General features: G+C 43.9%; 1 protein-coding gene across 1 annotated transcript in view; it reads left to right on the forward strand.

Annotated features, from left to right (window-relative positions):
- Positions 1–17,375: 17,375 nt before the first annotated feature.
- The window catches only part of CRB2 (crumbs cell polarity complex component 2), a gene marked incomplete at its 5' end in the record, with an annotated part of 29,796 nt that continues 28,178 nt past the window's right edge, over positions 17,376–18,993 (forward strand). The window contains one exon of the mRNA XM_084219697.1: positions 17,376–17,448. Coding sequence (XP_084075823.1) covers positions 17,376–17,448 — 73 coding nt within the window. The remainder of the gene's footprint in view (positions 17,449–18,993) is intronic.

Consider the following 18,993-nt stretch of genomic DNA (forward strand, 5'->3'; position numbering starts at 1 on the left):
CTCTGCTCTCTAGACATGCCTGGACCATGTGGAGAGACGTCCAAAGCAGGACTGAACTTCATGGAGCTTCACAGTTTTCAGTCTTGATACTTTGTAATACACATTTGAGATGTGATTCTGTGATCACTGAGCCCTCACAATGACTGTGGTTGATGTGGTTTGCACTTTTGTGCTACTGGGCTTGTAGACATGCTGAACCAATCTGGAAATCAGCTGGCTTTTCTATTTGTAGGTAGGACATGATATGTGTTTATCTCATATCAATATGAGATAAGTATTTTCATTTATATCAGTGGCAAGTAGATAAATATTTGGGGGTATATGTACATCCTTTCTAGAAAAACAGAGATACAGAGTTGTAAGGATTGTTGTTTTAGGGAAGAGTGTGATTGGATCAGATAAGGGATGACAGGAGTTTGGTGCAGGTCCTTAGACAGATATATTCGGGTGGGTTTTTTCCTTTTCCTTTGAAGTTTAAGATTGAAAACCTGCCATCATTCCAAAGCAGAAACAACTTGGGTGGCCTTTTTATCACTAATAGTCAGAGGAACTAGGCAGGACTGACTCCACTGAAAAGAAGCTCTGTCATACAAGAGGTTTCCCAGGTCAAGATTAAAAGCAAAACAGCTCTCATCACATGAGCCTTTGTACTGCACCCATATTTTCTAAATGCTGTTGGCTTATCTTTAATGTTTATGCTGCTATCAAAAATAAACCCAGCTTCTGTCTCCCCGGGTGTTGTATTCAACATCAACAGTGAATAGGCTTTTTCATTCCTAAATGCTAATTTCCTTTCTGTTTTCAATCTGTTTCTGGTACAAAAATTTTTTTGTTTTCACTGGGTTTGGTTTCTTCCCTCTTTGGTTTTTTAGCTTCATGTTGTCTCCTTCCTGTATCTGTTTCTCTCTTGGTACTCAGTATTTTTTTGGTGGAAGCAGTAGCTGAATGTCTATCAATGACCCTGAAGCCTAGAACTTGAATCAGAGTTTGTTTGAGTGCAGCTGGCAGCACAGTCATAATAATTTAAAGAAAAAAAAAAAAGCTTTACCAAGATTAATTTTTCATCAGCAGACTGTGAGGTACTCTTAGGAATAATTGTAATTGTCTCACTTTGAACTCTGGTCAGAAATACGGCCTAAAAATCTTGCTATAATGAGCATTTTGGTTTTAATGAAGTTGTATTATAACTTCATCAAAAATGTTGTGATACTAGAGCCAGAATTCAATGGCATTTGGAAACTGCTCCCAGGCTGTACCCTTGGGGTAAAGCACTGACTTTGCTGAAACTGGTGGGTGTTTTCTGAAGGCACCAGTACCTGAACCCAGCACAGGACATGGCTAGAGCAGATTGTCAGCCTCATGTTGGTTCATCTCCAGGTGGCTGAGGCTCCAGAGCAAACAGAGAAGGTCCAGCATGCTGAAGCCTGCAGGTGACAAATGGGTGTTGACCAGCACCAAGGGCTCTTTGCAGTCTGCTTTGTCTCCTCTCTGATGATGTGCAGTCCCCTCATGCTGCACAAACTAGAAGTAACCTTTGCATATTTGAGACTCTTCACTCCGTGTACCCATGAAGCTGCTGCTGTGCTGTCTGGTTTTGTCACATGATGTGATAAATGGAAAACAGATCTGCAACAGATACAAATCATATTCCAGACTTTAGGCATATACCTCAAAATTTCATCAACTTTGATGTGCCAAATGTTATCTAAATGTGGATATGCAGTAGCTGGAGATGTCAGGGAGCTGTGACTAGCAAATGAGCTGTGTGTCTGCTGAAACACTGAGAAAGATTTGGATGCCTGTGTCGTAGGAGGTATGGAGACTGCAATGCTGACTATCAGTTTTGAAGTGTATCACATTTCTCTCAAAGGGAAAATTGAGCCCAGGCTGTAAAGAGGGTGGACAGCCCAAATGTTTGGACAAATAGTTATCCTTGTGATGAGCACTTACAGTAAAGGATGTACCAGGGTTTTCTCGCCCCAGTGCAAGTCCAAAATGGTCAGATTAGGCATTTGAACAGAAATGTACCTGTATTTTGGGGAGAGTATATTTTACATGTACTTTCCCATGATGATCTAAGCTTGCTTGCATTAAGAGTGGGAAGTTGAGCACTGTTGGTGTATCTTGTTCCTGGTTGTTCTTTTTATTTTAATTAAACTGCCAAATAATTTTAATATGTGCATGTAGTGCTATCCTATTTGGCCTTCCTGTTCCAGATGCTGTGCAGCAGTTCTGCCTCATGCTCTGGTGTTCAGCCTTTCTATCAGTTAACTCAAATAAATGTAAAAAATCTATTACATCCGAGTGTCCACAGCACTATAACTTTTTATTTATCCTGTTTGTTCTTTGATGACCTAAATTATTTCAGCTGTTCCTAATTACTTATTTAAGAACTATTGATCTCTCAGGGTTTTTTGTGGGAGGACTTAAGGAATAGTGTGTCTCACAAGCAGCATTATAGTTGCCTGCAAATTAAGGTAAGCAGACAAACTATAGTAATGCTGTAGTAACCAGCTTATTTTATATGGCTTATTTTAGGCTAAGTTTTATGTGAAATATTTATGTACTCCTTTAAATGCTAAAGAGCTGGGGTTCCTGCAGTCCTGAGAACACAGCTGTATGTCAGGCAGCAGTTTTGTCCTTAGTGGAAAGTCCCCCAGTTGTGTTCTGAAGGCATTCAGCAGCTGGGGCCCTTTGCTAGAAACCTGGAAGCTCAGGTGCTGGGTCTTTTAGCCTTCTCCGTCACAGTGGTTTGTAGAGTGTAGCACTAAAATCTTTAAATTCTGCTGTGCTTTAGGTCATCTTGGCTATGAAATGGGACATAGTGGGGATTTCCTGAGGGTTTAGAGAGCTTGCTTCATAATTTGTGTTTGAAGCCAGCATGGTGTGTTTGTTGTAGATATTGCTTAGTGTAACAAGGTTTTGTTATGCGCAAAATTAAAGTATTTTTAAATTATAGGGAAATGTAAAATGCGAAAGCCAAAGGAAAAAAGAGGTTCTGCTGTTTCCTTTTGGTTTTGCTGCATTGTGCATCTTGCAGTTAGTCCCAACCTATGTTAGCACTCCTGCTGGATAACGATCTGCCCTCCTCCCAAGGGACGGCACAACGCAGGCAAAGCTGCTCCTCTCCTCTGTGCTCACTAATTGATCTCTGGCTTGGCCACTTCCAGCAAGGTCACAGAACTGGCAGCTACAAAAACAGTGTTCTGTGGAAAATTTAAAGGGGAAGAGTAGAAGTACTTAGGATGGGGTTATAATTTTTTTTAAAATTTATAAACAATTTATTGGATCTTCTGTTTTGTGTCTGCAAAAGTCTGAAACTTGGAAAGGACTGAGTGCAGAAGATTGTCCATTATGACCCATTCCTGCAATTTGTGAGTGAGCCCTATCCTGCAAATTGCTCTTTTCTCACTTTGTAATTCCACTTCCATTTTTATTAGAACGTAGCACGAATATTCCTATTCAGATCCTGTAAAGGCAAAATGATTCCTAAGCAAGTATAGTGTGATCTTCTCCAGTTTTTTTCTTTGCAGAAGGTTTGTCATGCTGGCCTTGAAAGGCATTCCCGTGTTTTTGTTTTGTTTTCTTTTTGCAAAAATGCTTGCAATCATTTATGCTGCTTTCTCAGAGCTGACTCTTGATTAGTTCAGGTGCTTTACCATTAGAAAGGTGATGGAAATTTGGAGTTAAAAAACCTGGACAAGCACCAGCCCCAGGCTGTCAGTGCGGCAGTGCCATGTCACTCACTGAGCACCGTGCCAGTCCCTGTCATTGTCACAGCAGGGCCTTTCTGGGGCTCTCAGTGCTGGGGCTGTGCTGGCAGGGACAGCTCCATGCTCAGGGAGAGCTCCCACAGCCCTGCCCAGGCCACTGCATGCCTGGCTGAAAGCTTGGTGCCATGCTGCAGGGAGCAAACCCAGGGAGAACTGCAAATAAAAACATGCCTTAGCATGGCTTCTTTACTTGAAAAGCAGAAGACTGTGCAGGGTTTGAATAAAGGAAATGGGCCAAACTCTGTGAAGGCAAGGCTGGAACACTAAGGGCAGAACGAAGCTGTGCTGCATTATCAGGGGATTCATGAATGGTGTGGCAGAGAGGGGCAAAGGGGCTTGGTTGACCTGGTGTGATCTAAAAATACATAGAATGTGCTGTCATAGCTGTTGTAGCATCTTCAAAGGATAAAATATGCAGCTTCCTCTGAAGTGGGAGGATGGCAGGGTCTCACAAAGCAGGCGTTCAGAAGCACCTTGTGTGGAATACTGTTCATTCACGTGATCCAAATCACAGTGAGTAGCATACACTGTCTTTGTAGCTGCTCTCAATAAGCTGGTAATTGAATTAACAGCTAAATATTGAAAGATTAGACACCATGTCTTTGGGAGAGGGGCGTAGAAGCAAGCCTAATTTGATTATTGCATCAAATCAATTTTCTCTTCATTGTAAGTTGAAGCAAATAGTTGATGGTTCAGAACTCCTTATGCTCCTTCTGTTACAAAGAACTCTGCCAGTGTTTGGTGTTTTAACTCTTGTGTGAGACCTGATACCACAGAGAGGGAGCAGAAAAAAATTAAATTGTGTTAAATTGTCGTAAGCCCCTGAGCTGATGAACTGGTTTGATACTGTTTGTTCCACTAGAACTCGAAGCGATTAATTGAATAAACGTTTGTTTGAGTCTTTAATTTGTCTATAAATATGTATAGTAAGTAATGAGGAGGCAAGAAATCATCTTGAGAGTCACCTTGAGCAGAGGATAAGCATTCCTGGTGCATTCCCGGGAAGCAGCGCTGTGGTGACGGTACCCAACCTCTGCCACCGCGTGGCAGCTGCAGCTCAGTGCCGGGCCGGGCTGGCTGCAGAGCAGCGCCGCTCCTGCTCAAGGGAAGGTCATTGTGCCTCAGGGAAAGACAAAAGCACAAATATTCCTTCTGCAAAATCACACCTGGAGTTTCAGAAGTTCTCCCTGCACAAAGCAAATGTCAGCCTGTGTGTGCGGCTGCATCTGAAGTTGACAGTGTCGGTTTTCTGCACAAAACTTGCTTCAGGGAGCAGGGTTTAGTGTTTTGCCCCGTGCGAGGCACAATCTAAGGAGGAGGTGGAGAGATGTCTGGCTATGGAAATGCATAAGGACAGACCAAGCTGTAAAACTGTCTCGGAGGAGAGAGGTTTTGTACTCATGCCTGATTTGTGTATGTGTACATTTATTATAGATCCACTATAAGTAGCAATGGCAGAACTTGGGATAATGGTTAGTGTTGACTAATGATATAATGATTAAAGTTGACTTTTGTTTCCAAGGGACCTTATAGCCAGATTATATGGCATTATGAGAGGTGATTACTGTCTGTGCCTCACAAAAATGGTGAAGGTGTAAATATTGACTTAGAGTAGCAAAACCAGTTATTACAGTCAACAGAATAGCAAAACTGCAGATTAGACAAATGCCGTACATTATTACAAAGCACTGACTGATATGAAAGGCATGATCTGTATTTAAACACTTGACATTAAGTAAGTTAGGTTTTATAGGTTTAAAGTACCTATGGATTACAGTATTCTTGAAGAGTACTTGGGCTAAATAAGAGCACAGCAGGATCTAGGGGAAGTAATTGCTCTCCAGCAATGGAAATGTGCTCCTCTGAGGGGGCAGCAGGGATTGCTGAGCAGGATGAGACAGCTCCTTGCCGTGAGAATGGGTGTGCAAAATGTCTGGGAATGGCAGGCTTCCATTAGACTGGAGAGAGCCTGGTGCAGAGCAGTCTTGTCTTATCCTGGGAGGAAGTGCCAGTGCACAGTGCTGCTTCCTTCCACCAGAATTCCTGCGTGCCCTCTCCTCCATACATAATTCAGATGCAATGCATAATTAAAGGACTATAAAGCCACACTTACTTTCATGTATTTAAATTCCTTGATGAGCCATAGATGGGTTTTGCCTGGTCTGTGCTTTTGCTTTGCCTGTTTCTGTAGTTTGTTGAAACAGTGAGGACCACAGCCCAGTGAGTCAGCAGCTCCTGAGAACCACTTCCAAAATACTAATCAGTGCTAACTGTCAGGATTAGTATTCTGTTAGAAATAGAAGTATAACTATATAACAAAGAATAATTAATTTGCAGTATTATAGACTTGCTTCCTCTGTTGGCAACATCTTTCTTTTCAAAGTAAAAAAACCCTGACTTTTGAAGGGTACAGATCTAACAGTAGCAGCAAAAAAGCTCTGCCTTGGATGGCCTAGGCTGTGATCCTTCCTAGCAATAGTATCTGTGTGTCAGCTGAGTGTGTACAACATCTGTTTCCTCATACAAGTCTGCAATAAAGACTGGCTTGCACAAAAGGGAAAACATTAATTGTACATCTTGAACTTCCTCCCTGTTCCTTTCTGTTCTAGATTCCTTCTCTTTAGATCAGTAGTTTGTGACTGGAACACATGATGGTATTTCCAGTACTTCCAGTGCTGTAGTTGCTCTGTGTGGAAAACATTGCTGAGATGCCCTAGGCCTTTGCATTTCAAACATTGGATGTGTAACATTTTATATATTTAATCATCATCAAGTAGAGTGTTTGGATCCAAGCTATTTAGAGCAACTGTCTGTACTATTGCAACCCACTCAGGGCCCTGAGGGAGACCTATGAACAGAGAGAAGGCTCAGATTTATTTGAGTAACTCAGTATTGCCAAATACTTTGGTTTGCTACAGCTGCTGGAGAAGTATTGGGAAGATCTAACCAGAGAACATGGTGTTAGAAAAGATCTGTTTAAAGATTCAGGAGATTTAGGAAAATGCTCCTGCTTTCTCCTCTGAGCACCAGAACTGTGAAGGTATGGAGGTAGAAATCAGTATCTGAAACATCCTTCAAAAACAGAATTGAAGGCTTAGATCCTTTTAGGCTCAGGGCAGGAAGAGCCTCTTCTTTCCTTGAACAAGTTACTGTTTACAGCAATTTTTCCTTTGCTTGAATGAGTTACTGTTTACAGCAATTTTTCCTTTGCTTGAATGAGTTACTGTTTACAGCAATTTTAATAAAGTATCTCCTGGCAAAAAGACTAAGTTGTAACATCTCCAGACCTTTTATAGATGAAACAGCGTCCTTCAAAATCCACACTGCTCAGTTAAACCTTGGTAGCTTGTGTTGTGATAGGGATACCCAGTCTTTGATAGACTGTATTAAGCCTTTTCCATTTTATCTTGATAACATTTAGTTCCTTCCACTTTTGGGATGTTTCTCTTCTGTACTTTCCTTTTTTTTTTTTTTTTTTTCTCCTCCTGGAAACAAACAACACAAAGCATTATTCTGTCACTTGGCACCTCTCAGGAGCTTTACTGCTCAGAATTTGCATGAATACTCCTGCAAGCAGTTTAATTCCAGGGCTGCTTCCAACACCAAGCCATGGGTCTGCTGTAGCCCTCACCATGCCCAGTGCCAGGACCTGCCCTGCTCCATGGTGTGGATCCCCAGCCCATCCTTGGGGCATGTCAGACCCTCTGTCTCTGAGGTTAAGTGCCTGTGCTTATCCCAGCCTGTAGTAATTGAGGCATTTTTCTGACAGGTCACTACAAGCAGGATTTCACAGCACGAGGATCTCAAACAGAGGGGCTCTCACTTTATTATTTTTTCTGTTTCACGCTTTGCTATGACACCTCCATCTGTAACCTCCTGATCCTGTGGAAATGCAATCCCAGCAGCAGCCCTGGTCATGAGAGTGAGGCTGTGTGCCATGAGTGCAGGTTTGTGGTGAGGGCCAGGCATGTCTGTCATGTTTAGCACAGTGTAGTCTGCTTCCTTCTCTTCAACACTTTGTCTGCAAAAAAGGGTGAGTTTTTCTTGTTGTAATTGGTTTTGTGCCTTATTAACTCTTAGTCTCTGTGCCAACATACATAATGACTGGGTTCTGTTGTGCTCACCGTTGTGGCTGTTGTGGTTTGGTTTTCAGAATATGAGTTAATTTTCTTTCCCACCCGATGGTGGCGTAGTGGGCCACAGTGGGGAGGGGTCATTAAGGCTGAGTCAATAGATCTTGGTGCATCAGTTGATGCTCAGCTGCAATGCTGCACTGCCAGTCCATCCCACAGGCTGCTCCTGAAGCAGGACCTTCTGCAGAGGCACTGCCTCAGGAAAGGACGTGCCGTGGTTCCAATCTGTACTGCCTTGAAAAGAGCACATTGCTCTTGCATTGCTATCGAGCAGTGTAATTCAGAGCATTCTCTGAAAAGTGAAGTGGCCAGAGCAAACACAATAACAGCTCCATCAAATATTGATAAAGTAGGATTATTAATTAGAATAGGGGTGTAGGATTAAAATGTCCCTTGAGTTGCATTCCCCATTTGATGTGAGAGTGTGGTTTTGTGGTCAGAGAGTGGGAAGCTCAGGATAACTGGAATCTTTTCTCATCTCTTCAATGTGTTTGCTTAATGTCCTTAGTGGTTCGGGGGATATATAATACTATTGACCAGAGCTGCTCAAATTCTGATATGCTCCTATAGTGGCACTGCTTGGAGTGAACTTTACAAGCATATCTCTGTTAGTGTATTTTGGTCTTGTTTGTAGCTCATATAGCTCATAAAAAAGAAAATCCCCTCTGACCAAGCTGGTAATTTGCAGTCCTGTTGTCCTGAAGCTTTGTCCTCCCTCAAAGAGCTGCATGTCTTTGTGAGAGGGTGAAAAGACTGGATCAGTTCCATGGAGCCTATGACACTGGACCACTTGGCCCTCAGGTGCGGTGAAGGATAACATTTTGCTTCTGACAGTGTGTGTAGTGCTGAACTAAATAGATATAAAAGCAAGGAGAATGGATTGAATTTCCCAGTTACACAGCCCTGGTGCAAAAAGGAGCTTTCAATGTCTCCCACTTGAAAAAGACACTACAGGTTAGCTACACGATTTCCTTTTAGAACAAAGCCCTGATCTGCATCACTAATAACAGCTGTGGTCATTAAAATTGAAAGAATTTCCCTTTTAATTTATTTTGAACAGTATCTGCATTCTCTGTGTCACTGGTATTAGCTTTTTTTTTCCCACGCTTCTGGTCCATCAGGGCAGTGCAGTAAGGATTTATTTTCCTCTTAAGGTTCTTCCTTAGGTTCTAATATTCTACCTAGAAGAAGTGGTTTAGACCTGTTATAATTATACCAGTTCTGCAAATTCATTCTTCCATTCCTGTGCACAAATTGTGTGTTCTTGGGTCCCTCAGAATGTGTCTGTGCAGCAGCAGTTTAACATCGCCGTGTGCCCCAAGGCTCTTTTAGCTGATAGAACTCTCCAATCTGAAGCATCTTCTCTTTTTTTTCCCCCCCTCTTCCCCTTCTGAGTGTTTCCCTGCTCTCTCTAGAGCCATTAGGTGCTCTGACTATGCACTTCAGGAGATCAATATGCTTTTGGCATTCACAGGCATTATTATTCTGAGACTGTACCACTGCTATGTATTCATCCTATTAACATCTGCTCAAAATTCCCAACATCCCAGCACAACTAACAGAGAGTGACCGTGTTGTCCTTGGCCAGGCTCTGTGCAATGGATGTTGACACCTGGTTTATTGTTGGACAGATTCCACTTCCCCTTTTACTTTGTTTTGACCTCATTTCATCCCTGGAAGCTCCATTTCAGCTGGAGATGGATGAATAAACTGGGAAGCAATGTGTCTATTGCTGCTGTGGCAATTCCTCTGTGTTACTGCCCAAATAAGTTATTTAGTTCCTGCAGTGTAGGGGCCAGTTCTGACCTAGCAGCAAGATTCCAGCAGCCCTCGAGGATGTGCCTGCAATGGAAGCACCATCTCTGCAAAGCAGTAGAAAAAGACGAGAGTCTGCTGGGCAGATTCAACAAATCACTGTCTTTGTGGCTGATGTAACAGAGGATTATGAGCTTTAAAGTCATGGAAAGAGGCTTTGACTTCAGTGATAACTCTGTGGCTATTGAGTGGTGGGAATACAATGTCAGCTTTCTGATTGTAACAAATTGTGGCAATAGGGTTAAGTTAGGAGAGGAAAGAAACAAGGAAAGTGGAGCTAAGTGTGTCTCAGTGTGGAAGTTAATAGCCATGAATGGGATTCACTGTTTTAAAATCCTGTCTGAAGTATGTAGCCTCTTATGAATGAGAAGAAACTGTGTCAAGGGAAGCACAATGTGTTGACATTGCTGTGTTTCGCTCCTGCATTTTGGTTTGCTTTAGTTTTCTCATTGCTGTTCTCCCAAGAGTTGGTTGCTATAATAAGAGGTTAGTTCAGATTGTAATGTGCACAAGATTACTTAGGGTTAACTCTGACAGGCAGAATCAAATTAAAAGTAATCATTTGCTCATCCAAGATTTCAGGGAAATGCCTTATGATTCCCCAAGTTAAAAGAGGAAATGTTATAACAGCCCATACAGGTTTACTTCTTACCTTCCTAAGTGAAAGGAAGCTGTAAAATCTCAGAAATACTGGGTATTGGGCACTGATTAATCTCCAGTGTCTGGCCCAAATCAAAGGAAATGCAAAAGCCAAGGGAACCTGTGTTTTAGCAAGCTTCACAGGAGGCAGAAATGGAATTAAATCTTCACTTAGTCCCATATATTACAAGTGGCAGTGGTTTGTCATTTTCTCAGAACACACACAGACACACGTACACATGCCCCAAATAGATTTTCTTGCTTCTTGAATTCTATTTTTTTCCAGCTTGCTTGCCATAGTGACCTCCTGCGAAGGGAGACTGGCAGAAATATGCAAAGTGCCCTGGTTCAGAGTCATGCACTAAAAAAGGGTTTGGATCAAATGGAGTTTAAACCTTCAGCCGAAGGTTTCCTTTGAAAATCACTGATGGGCCCTCGTGACCTTCCAGTGACTCGCTGGAGGTGTGGCTTAGCAGAGCCAAGGAGCTCTGATCGATTCGGCAGCACGGAGCAAAGCTGAGCTTCTGCTGCTCTCTGCCATTCTGGGAAGCTCAGCCGTCTCTACTTTGGCTTCCCTTGTGCTCCCAGAGACAGCAGAGGAAATTTTGCTAAAGTCCTGTAAAAGATGGGGACCTAAAGCTGAACTGGAAGCAAAAACGTTCATAATTTGCCCAAAGAGTGTGGCTGGGCTGGCATATGGAGTCACTCCCAAAGCTAATGAGGGTTAAATTGTCAGGTTTGTGACTTCTGTCTCATAAAGCATTCAAGCATAACAAATGGTGCTGACACACTGGCCTTGGCATGGAAAACTTCTTTAAATATACAAGATGCTGCTTCTTACTGGGGTATGTATAAAGTTGGCTTAGATGCAGTGAAGTTTCTTGGGGATAAAATGGATACTGTTCCAACAAGCTGTCAATTATGTTTCTTTCCAGAAATGATACATATAATTGGTGAATTGCAAGGCCGGATTGGCATTAAATAGTTGCTTTAAAGTATTATAATTCTTTTTATGTTTTCCCCCATAGTTCTCGGGAGGATTCTAGATCCATCCACTTCAATATTTTGTAAACAGCCTCATAGGAAGCCTTATGTGTGCCTCATCAGAGAGATGCTTAGGTGCTTATTCTTGCTCTTACTGAAATGGTTGTAAACCAGATGAAGTGGTACTTCATAGTGCTTTTACCAGTTCTTAGAAAGTTTCTAGATCCATCCACTTGAATATTTGTATACAGCCTCATGAGAAACCTCAGGTTTTGGTTTTTTTTTTTCCAAAAACCATCGAGCAGATTTTTTTTTCAGACATATTGATGAGCTCCTGTGCACATTCAGCACACCAGTTCACAGAGCAAGAGTTTCAAGCATTTGTGCTGCAGATCAATATCTCCTCTGACAGAAGCCCAGCAGGAGCTTGGTTTGCCTGCTGTTGTGAGACATGAAGTAGAAAATGTGCATAAACCATGCTGCTAAGAGGAGTGGAACAGAGCTTCCCTCAGGGCAGAGGGAAGTGCTGAAGCCCTTGTCCCTGGTCCAGTTCTGCAAGTAGAAGCAAACAAAAAAACTCATTTGGACTATGAAAGTAAGCTTGAATGCTGTTAAGACTTCTGTGAAGATATGTGTTGGTCATTCTTAGAGGTTTGTTAAGCAGTCTGACAAATGCCTGGTGATGGAGACACCAGGGTTTAGCATCCCAGCAAAATGTGTGCTGTGTAATCCCTGCCAGAGCCTCAGCCAAGTGAGAGCAGATCCAGCAACTTGTGCACACCTGCTTTAGGTAGGGCCATTGTTCTGGGGCATTTGTGAAGTAGAAACAATTGATTCACATGGGAGATTCAGTCTGTGAAGTAATAATGCTAATACTGCTGTGAAACAGTACTTTCAGTATTTTTCTAATATTCCTAGTATTTCCTAGAAAGGCAGGAGTGTGCCAGCCCAGAATACTGAAAGTACTGGACAATATCCCCACCTTTGAGTCAGGAAACTGAATGTGGGACTGTGTCTTTCTAGTTGTCCCGTGCCTTCGTACTAAAAATCTGTCTTTAGTTGACTGGATTAGATTTGGAGATAATAGAGGTGTTTAGTACTCATTCAGGTGCAGATACACAAAAGTGAGCCCCACATCTTTGGCATCTTGGAGAACATTACTCATTCCTCAACATTTGGCACATTTATGATCTGCATCCATTTTAGTTCCTGCCACCTACTCTGGTGACCATGTCCAGTTTTCCCAGAGGCCTTATTACTGAGCAGACTGTGTGTGAAGTCTGTGAGGAAAAGCAGAGATTGCAGCTGGAAGGAAAATGAGGCAGAGCTTGCTGATTTTATACAGAATCCAAAGGTGCACTTTCTGTGGCAAAGATAGATGTCAGACAGGATTTTGAGGCTACACTCGTCTTCAGAGCTCACACGGTGCAGCTGGATGTGTTTGTTTTTCAAGTCCAAAATTTTCTGTTCTCCCACTCCCCTGTTTGGCCTTCCTGGAATACAAACTTCAGCAGGAGGAGGTTCCTTCATCCGGGCTGTGCTGCACGGCAGCCTCCCTCCCTCTGGCTCCGAGTGTCGGTCCCTTTGGTTTTCCCCTGAAGCCCAGCCTGGCTCCAGGGCTCTGGCAATGCGGAGCTCTGCAGCAAACGCTGCTAATCCAGCCTCTGCAGGCAGCTTTGGGGCTGGGAGCACAGACCTGCCCTCCAGCGGCACCAGCGCCTCCCTGAGCCCCGCTGGGAAGCGGCTATTTACAAACGCGTTGGATCGTTTGTGACACAAACAGCAGCAAAAAGGCCTCTCAAAACAGCCTCGGATCCTGGCAATGTATTGGGCACATCCTTCCTGCTATAACATTTTACTGCAGAACAGCTTGCCTGAGACCCTTTTTACACTGTTTTGGCTGCCTCCCGTTAGGTGATCAACATTCCCATCCTCCTGTCTGCCAGAGAGGCCCCTTGGAAGGGATTCACCTCCATCAGGCAGCTGTAAGCAGGGAAGAGGATCAAAGGGCATGAAGCTGACCTGCAGCAGTCCAGCGGGGTCTCATGTAGATCAAAGGGTGCATCCATGGTCAGAGCCTGACTTCTGTGGCTTCCTTGAGAGAGCTTGGCAGGAGTTTGGCCCTGTCTTTACCACAGCCTCATCTGTGTGTGTTTGAATGGTTTATCTGCACATGCTGGATATCTTTGTTATGGTCCTTACAATTAGCTCTTTTTTGGAATGGGGAGTGTCATGAAGATCTCTGAACAAGCAGCCAATAATGCTGCAAGGCAGAGGAGGTGATTTCAGACCTCAGGCAAACATGTTCATTCTGCCCTTGTCCTCTGGACTGTCCCCCTCCTCTTCCTCATCACTGCAGTTTTATCTGAAGTTGATGATTATGCTCCAGGAAAGTGAGACTGTGCCAGACCTCAGCACACCCGTGCCAGACAATGACCCTCTTGCTGTGCCTTGTGAGCCCACTTTTTCTACTGCCATTGCCCAGGACTGACCAGTCTCTCAGGACTCTGGCATTTATCAGGCAGTGTGATTTGCTTGCCAGCAGTTCTGATTGGCAGTGATAGGAAACTAAATTTATTGTGTCTAAAAAATGCAATTAGGATGTCTCAAGACTGGACATTTTGTGTGATTTTTGCCAGGTTTTAATAGCAACTTTAAAGTTTTGGCTCACAGCCCAAACTCTGCCTTGGCTGCACTGCTGTGGGGATGTTGCAATAGGTCTTGCAGTGTCCAGGGTGCTGCTGGCACAGTTCTGCAGCACTTCAGGATGTCCCCAGTTGCTCTGGTTCCCCAATGCTGCTGGAACGTTCATTTCCTTCCAGCTCTCCTGTTTTCCCACAGGGGCCTTTGGCGACTTTGGCAGTGCAGAAGGGACATCTAGTGGGCTGATGGGAGAGTGGGGACAGTGCCTGTTCAGGGCAGCAGGAAAGAGCCAATTTCCAGTTAGAGACTGGACTCTGGGGAACCCTTGAGCATTACAGCACTGAATTGTATTTAACATTTCAGTGTACAGAATTGGCCTGTGAGTCTGGAAGCTTGAAATTCCAAAACTTACGGTGTTTTAAAAAATATTCCTAACGCTTTTCAGCAGTGTCAGAAAACAGAAGAGTGTATGGAAGCAGTCAGATTTGGCACAGTTTCTGAGTGGAACTTGAGGGCTTTTTCTTTATTTACTTAACTTCCCAAGCCTGTAGACACTGTTAGTATTGCCTGCTTTGTGTAGTGTTGTGCCTAATGACCCTTAGAGGACAAAGCTGGGGAAAAAATCATGACTGATGCTGTTGGCTTCCTTTGTTCAATCCAGTAAAATAGATTTGTGCCCAGTGATTCCAGGACAGTGAGGAGGGAAGGTGAGGCTCTGTCCTCTGTGGCAGTCACAGCGTGCATGAGGCAGGAGAGAGGAATGGCTTTATTTGTACCACTGATATTTGCTGGCCTGTCACACGTCCCCAGTATCCAATCTGCAGTATTAGGATTATTTTAAGCCCTGTGTGAGGAAATATTGTGAAACTCCTGCAAGTGTACATTGTTCTTTGAGTGAGAAGCAGACTTTTGCTGAGGTACTTTGGTATATGATTCTCTCTGAACTTTTGTACAAAGATGTATAGGATTGGTTTATGACAAGTGTACAGAAAGGTATAGAATAAGTGGACAGGAAGGTTCTGCTGAGTACCCCAACCTACTTTCTCCTTTTTCCTCTAATCCAGCTTGCCCACTGCTGCCCCATTTCCATGGCATGCATTTCCGGCTTGCCAAGGTTCCTGCTTCAGGCTGAGAATAGAAGCCTTGCTGTTATGCTGTCCTTAAATCTCCCATAATGAGTGTTACACCAAGGAAAGCAGCTGTGTCCTTTGGCTCTAATTTTAATGCTATGTTAAAGAGCAGATTATGGTGACGTTGGATGGCAGCGATGCGGGGGTAGCACAAACCATGACCACTTTGGGGAAGGCTTTAGCAAGGATGACTAAGGACTTGGAGCTTATGCTTTAGATAACAAATCCACCCAATTGTGCTCTTTTGGAAATGTAGTCAAGCCTAACAAATCAGAGCCTTAACAAAGTTGCATTAGGGTCCTTTAATTGGACTAAGCTGGTTAATACCCACATTGGCTTTTGTATGCCTAGGAGTGCAGCACAGGAATGGTTTGCTGTTTATGCTGACAAAATCTCATAAAGTTGCAACCATGAACATTGATAAAATTGAATTCTAATGTCCTCACAGGTAGACAATGGATTAAGGTATTTTGATTATTATGAGGAAGTTGGATGTAATTGTTTTCCTCTTCCCTCAGTCTGGCTAGTGTGACAAGACTCTGTCATGGCTCTCTCCAGGGTTTAGGGTGTGACAGGCCACACAGCACAGCAGGAACAGCAGGGCTGCACAAGACCTCAGCCTCTGTGGGACAACCTCCACTTTCTGTGTGTGGGGGTTTGTCATACTCATTCTGTTTCCTGAAAGCTGAGCAGGTCCTTCAGGTAGTCCTAGAAGCCACAAATTACCAGGGATTAGATGTTTTCCAGGTGTTTTGAAGTGTTGCACTACTGGATTTACAGCAGTGCCTGGTTAAGAATGGTGCTTTGTTGCCATGTTAATTGTGCAATGATTCATAGGTATTTGCTGGGATTTGGAAAAGGTGGATTGTTGAGAGCATAAGTCACACAGGTGAAGCAAAAATTCTCTGAGCAGAAAGATTCTGCACACGTGAGTGTTTGGTTACATCCCCTGACAGCCAAACCAGAGTCTAAGGAGACAGAAATGAGTTCCAGATGGTTGTGGTAACTGGCAAGAAACTAATACTGAGGCTGATCTTGAGAAAACAGACTGAGGACACCAGAGATGAAAGAGGGGGCAGGGTGGTCCAGATAAGGTTGATAACACATGATATATCATCTTTGGAGCATTCCAAGGCAGGACAGTGAGATGAACCATTTGTTCCTGAACTGCAGAGTCTGGGTGGTGGAAAGGCTTTTGCTGTGGCTGTTCTGCTTCTGCACTGAAGGTAAAACCCCTGCAGTAACTATCCCATTGCCATGCACAAATCCCACCTCTGCTGCCCTGCAAGGATGCTGGGATAATGCAGATTACTCACTGTGATTTTGCTCCTGTTTTCTTCATGTGCAGCCTAGGTGTGTCTGCACCAATGCATTGCTATCTTGCATATTTCTTGTTTAAACTAGGAATTTGTCTGGCATCTTACCTGTGTTCTATTTTTAGTTGTCAGTGAAGGGTGAGGCAATGTACTTAATTCTCATTACAGTTATTTTAATCCAATTGTGATGTGGATTTAGAGAGATTTAGTAGGTCTCGGCTGAGTGTGGGCTGTCTTTTTCCAGTTACTGTCATTAAACAATGCACACTGATAACTTTTTCCACTTCTAAAACTGAACCCATGTATCTAAAGGTGGTGTGATTTGGTGCCTGTGTTTTGCACCATGTTGATCTCTGTAACTGTTCCTCAATTGAGAAGAGGGTTCCTGTACATTTGTGAGTTCAGTTGACCTGTGGTATCTCCCCACCTTGGTGAGACAGTGGTAAAGATTAACGTGGACCAATTCTGCTTTTTGGGGTTAACAGAGTGCTTTCGTCTTATTTCTCTTTGAACAAAGTAGTTTCTCTCAGGTAACTGTGTTCGATCCTACGGTGGAGTTGGTCAGTAAGAGCCGATACAGAACTCGGCATCCTCCAAAGAGCCTCGGTCCCGAAGCAGTTCTGAGCCCCGTCCCGGCGGTGGGGGACAGCCCAGGCGTGTTCTGGGCATTGCGGAGGGGCAGAGGGAGCCCCGGCGCCGCTGCGGGCAGCCCGAGGCGCGGGCAGGGGCGCAGTCCGCTCCGCGCGATCCAGGCAGGCTTTGCCGGCGCTCCGCGGGCTGCGGGCTCTGTCCGCGGGCTCAGTGCTGCTGCTGGGCCCGGGGCGAGCGGCCGGCCCGGGGAGAGCCCGCCCCGCACCGTGATGCGGCCACAGGAGGGGCTTGCTGGGCTCCGGCTCCTGTGTCTGCCCGGAGGGGTGTAGAACGGCCACTCTGACACTTGTCATGGAATTAAAGAAAACTACCTCCAGGCCGTACAATGCTGCTCTCCTGCTGCCACTTTTCCTCTTGTTTTGGGGTAAGTTTTTGTCTTCTGTGCCTGATTCTTACCCAGCTACTATGCCGTAACTTTGATCAAGTTTGTGATCTGCCCTTATATTAAACAAATTGTCATCTTACAGTTAGACTTGTAGCCTGAAAACTTTTGTCAGGAAGATAAATAGGCATTTCATTCTAGACGTGTTGTTCCTTCTATTTATTTCTTGTCTCTTTTTGTCTTTCTCCCTGTGCACATGTATGTTTGCATTTATTCACAAGAACCAAAAGTATTTAAGTATTCATGTAATTAAGTATTCAACTATTATAGTAACCGTTTTCTCCATTGGAAAGGTCTGAATATTTTGGTTGTGCCCACACAGAAGAAACACAGACCTTTATTTCCATCCTGTATGCTCAAGAAATACATCTGAGCACAAGAGGATGGTACCCAGAGGAGTGTAGTGCCAGATACATCTGGTACAAAATGTGAAAGGAGATCACAGGACAGGAGTGTCTCCACTAGAAATTTTGTAAAAAGCAGATCTGTCCTCAAAGTGCAAGAAGCAATGAGGTAACAAAAGAGTCTATGGGGAGTTGTGTTGTTTTGTGTTTTTTCCCACACTGAAAACTTATTTTATAGCCAAAGAATCTGCTTGAGTACACTGAGATTCTCCAAATTCCCTAGGCTATCTTTGGGTTCCATTGACACCCTTGTTTACAATATCTTATGTTCCCTGAAACATAGGTATCTGTTTCTTCTGGAATAGGTGCCTAGAGATCTGCTGGGCCTAGACATCTGTTTTAGTCATCTAGGGATTATAAGGTCGTGTCAGGAACACGTCCAGCCTTTTACTGGAAAGTATGATTGGGATTGAACTGGTCTCCTTATCCTGCCCTCAGCACTGCCAGGCCAGTTACCTGTAGGTGCAAGTCAGGTTTGGTTTCCTCTGAGCAAGTACAGGTATGATCCACAACATGCAGAAATGGATGTAAAACAGGAGAACATTAAGAAAATACAGTCAGAGCCTTTTCTCTGCTTGTGCCTGCTGAACATGGCACTTGGCATTTTCTTGCATTCATAGGTGATGTTTATGTAATTTTTGAGATTTGGAGAAAGTTTTCAGCTTTTCCTCTGATTCCCCAACAATCTCTTTTTTTCCTTCTGAAACCTGCCAAGATTTCTGTTGCTCTGACCACCTCAGACCATGAATCCATGAATGTGAAAGTCAAAATATGTTGTGATTTTTGTCCCTTTTTTTTTTCCTTCCTCTTCCTTTTACCAGTTTCTTTGTCTGGTGTGTTTGCTCCAAGTGCCTGGAATTCCTCTGGCCACAGGGAAGCAGCGGGACTGTCTTTTGTATCTAGTAACCATAGCTACTGGTTTGGAGTGTGAAGCAATTACGGTGGCTTTGTGTTGGGCAGAGGCAAGGCCGGGGGCATGGAGGATCTCCCGCGTGTGGCTGCCAGGCCAGGCCAGGCCGTGGCTCGGAGGGTTTGTGCTCTTTGCCCACTGCACTTGTGGCTTTTCACTCCTGGAGAGAGCTCTTCTCTGGAGCACTGGTTTAGGGAGAACTTGGCGCTCTTC

The sequence above is a fragment of the Fringilla coelebs genome, assembly GCF_963513975.1.
Source record: "Fringilla coelebs genome assembly, chromosome: 21".
In the NCBI taxonomy this organism is placed as follows: Eukaryota; Metazoa; Chordata; class Aves; order Passeriformes; family Fringillidae; genus Fringilla; species Fringilla coelebs.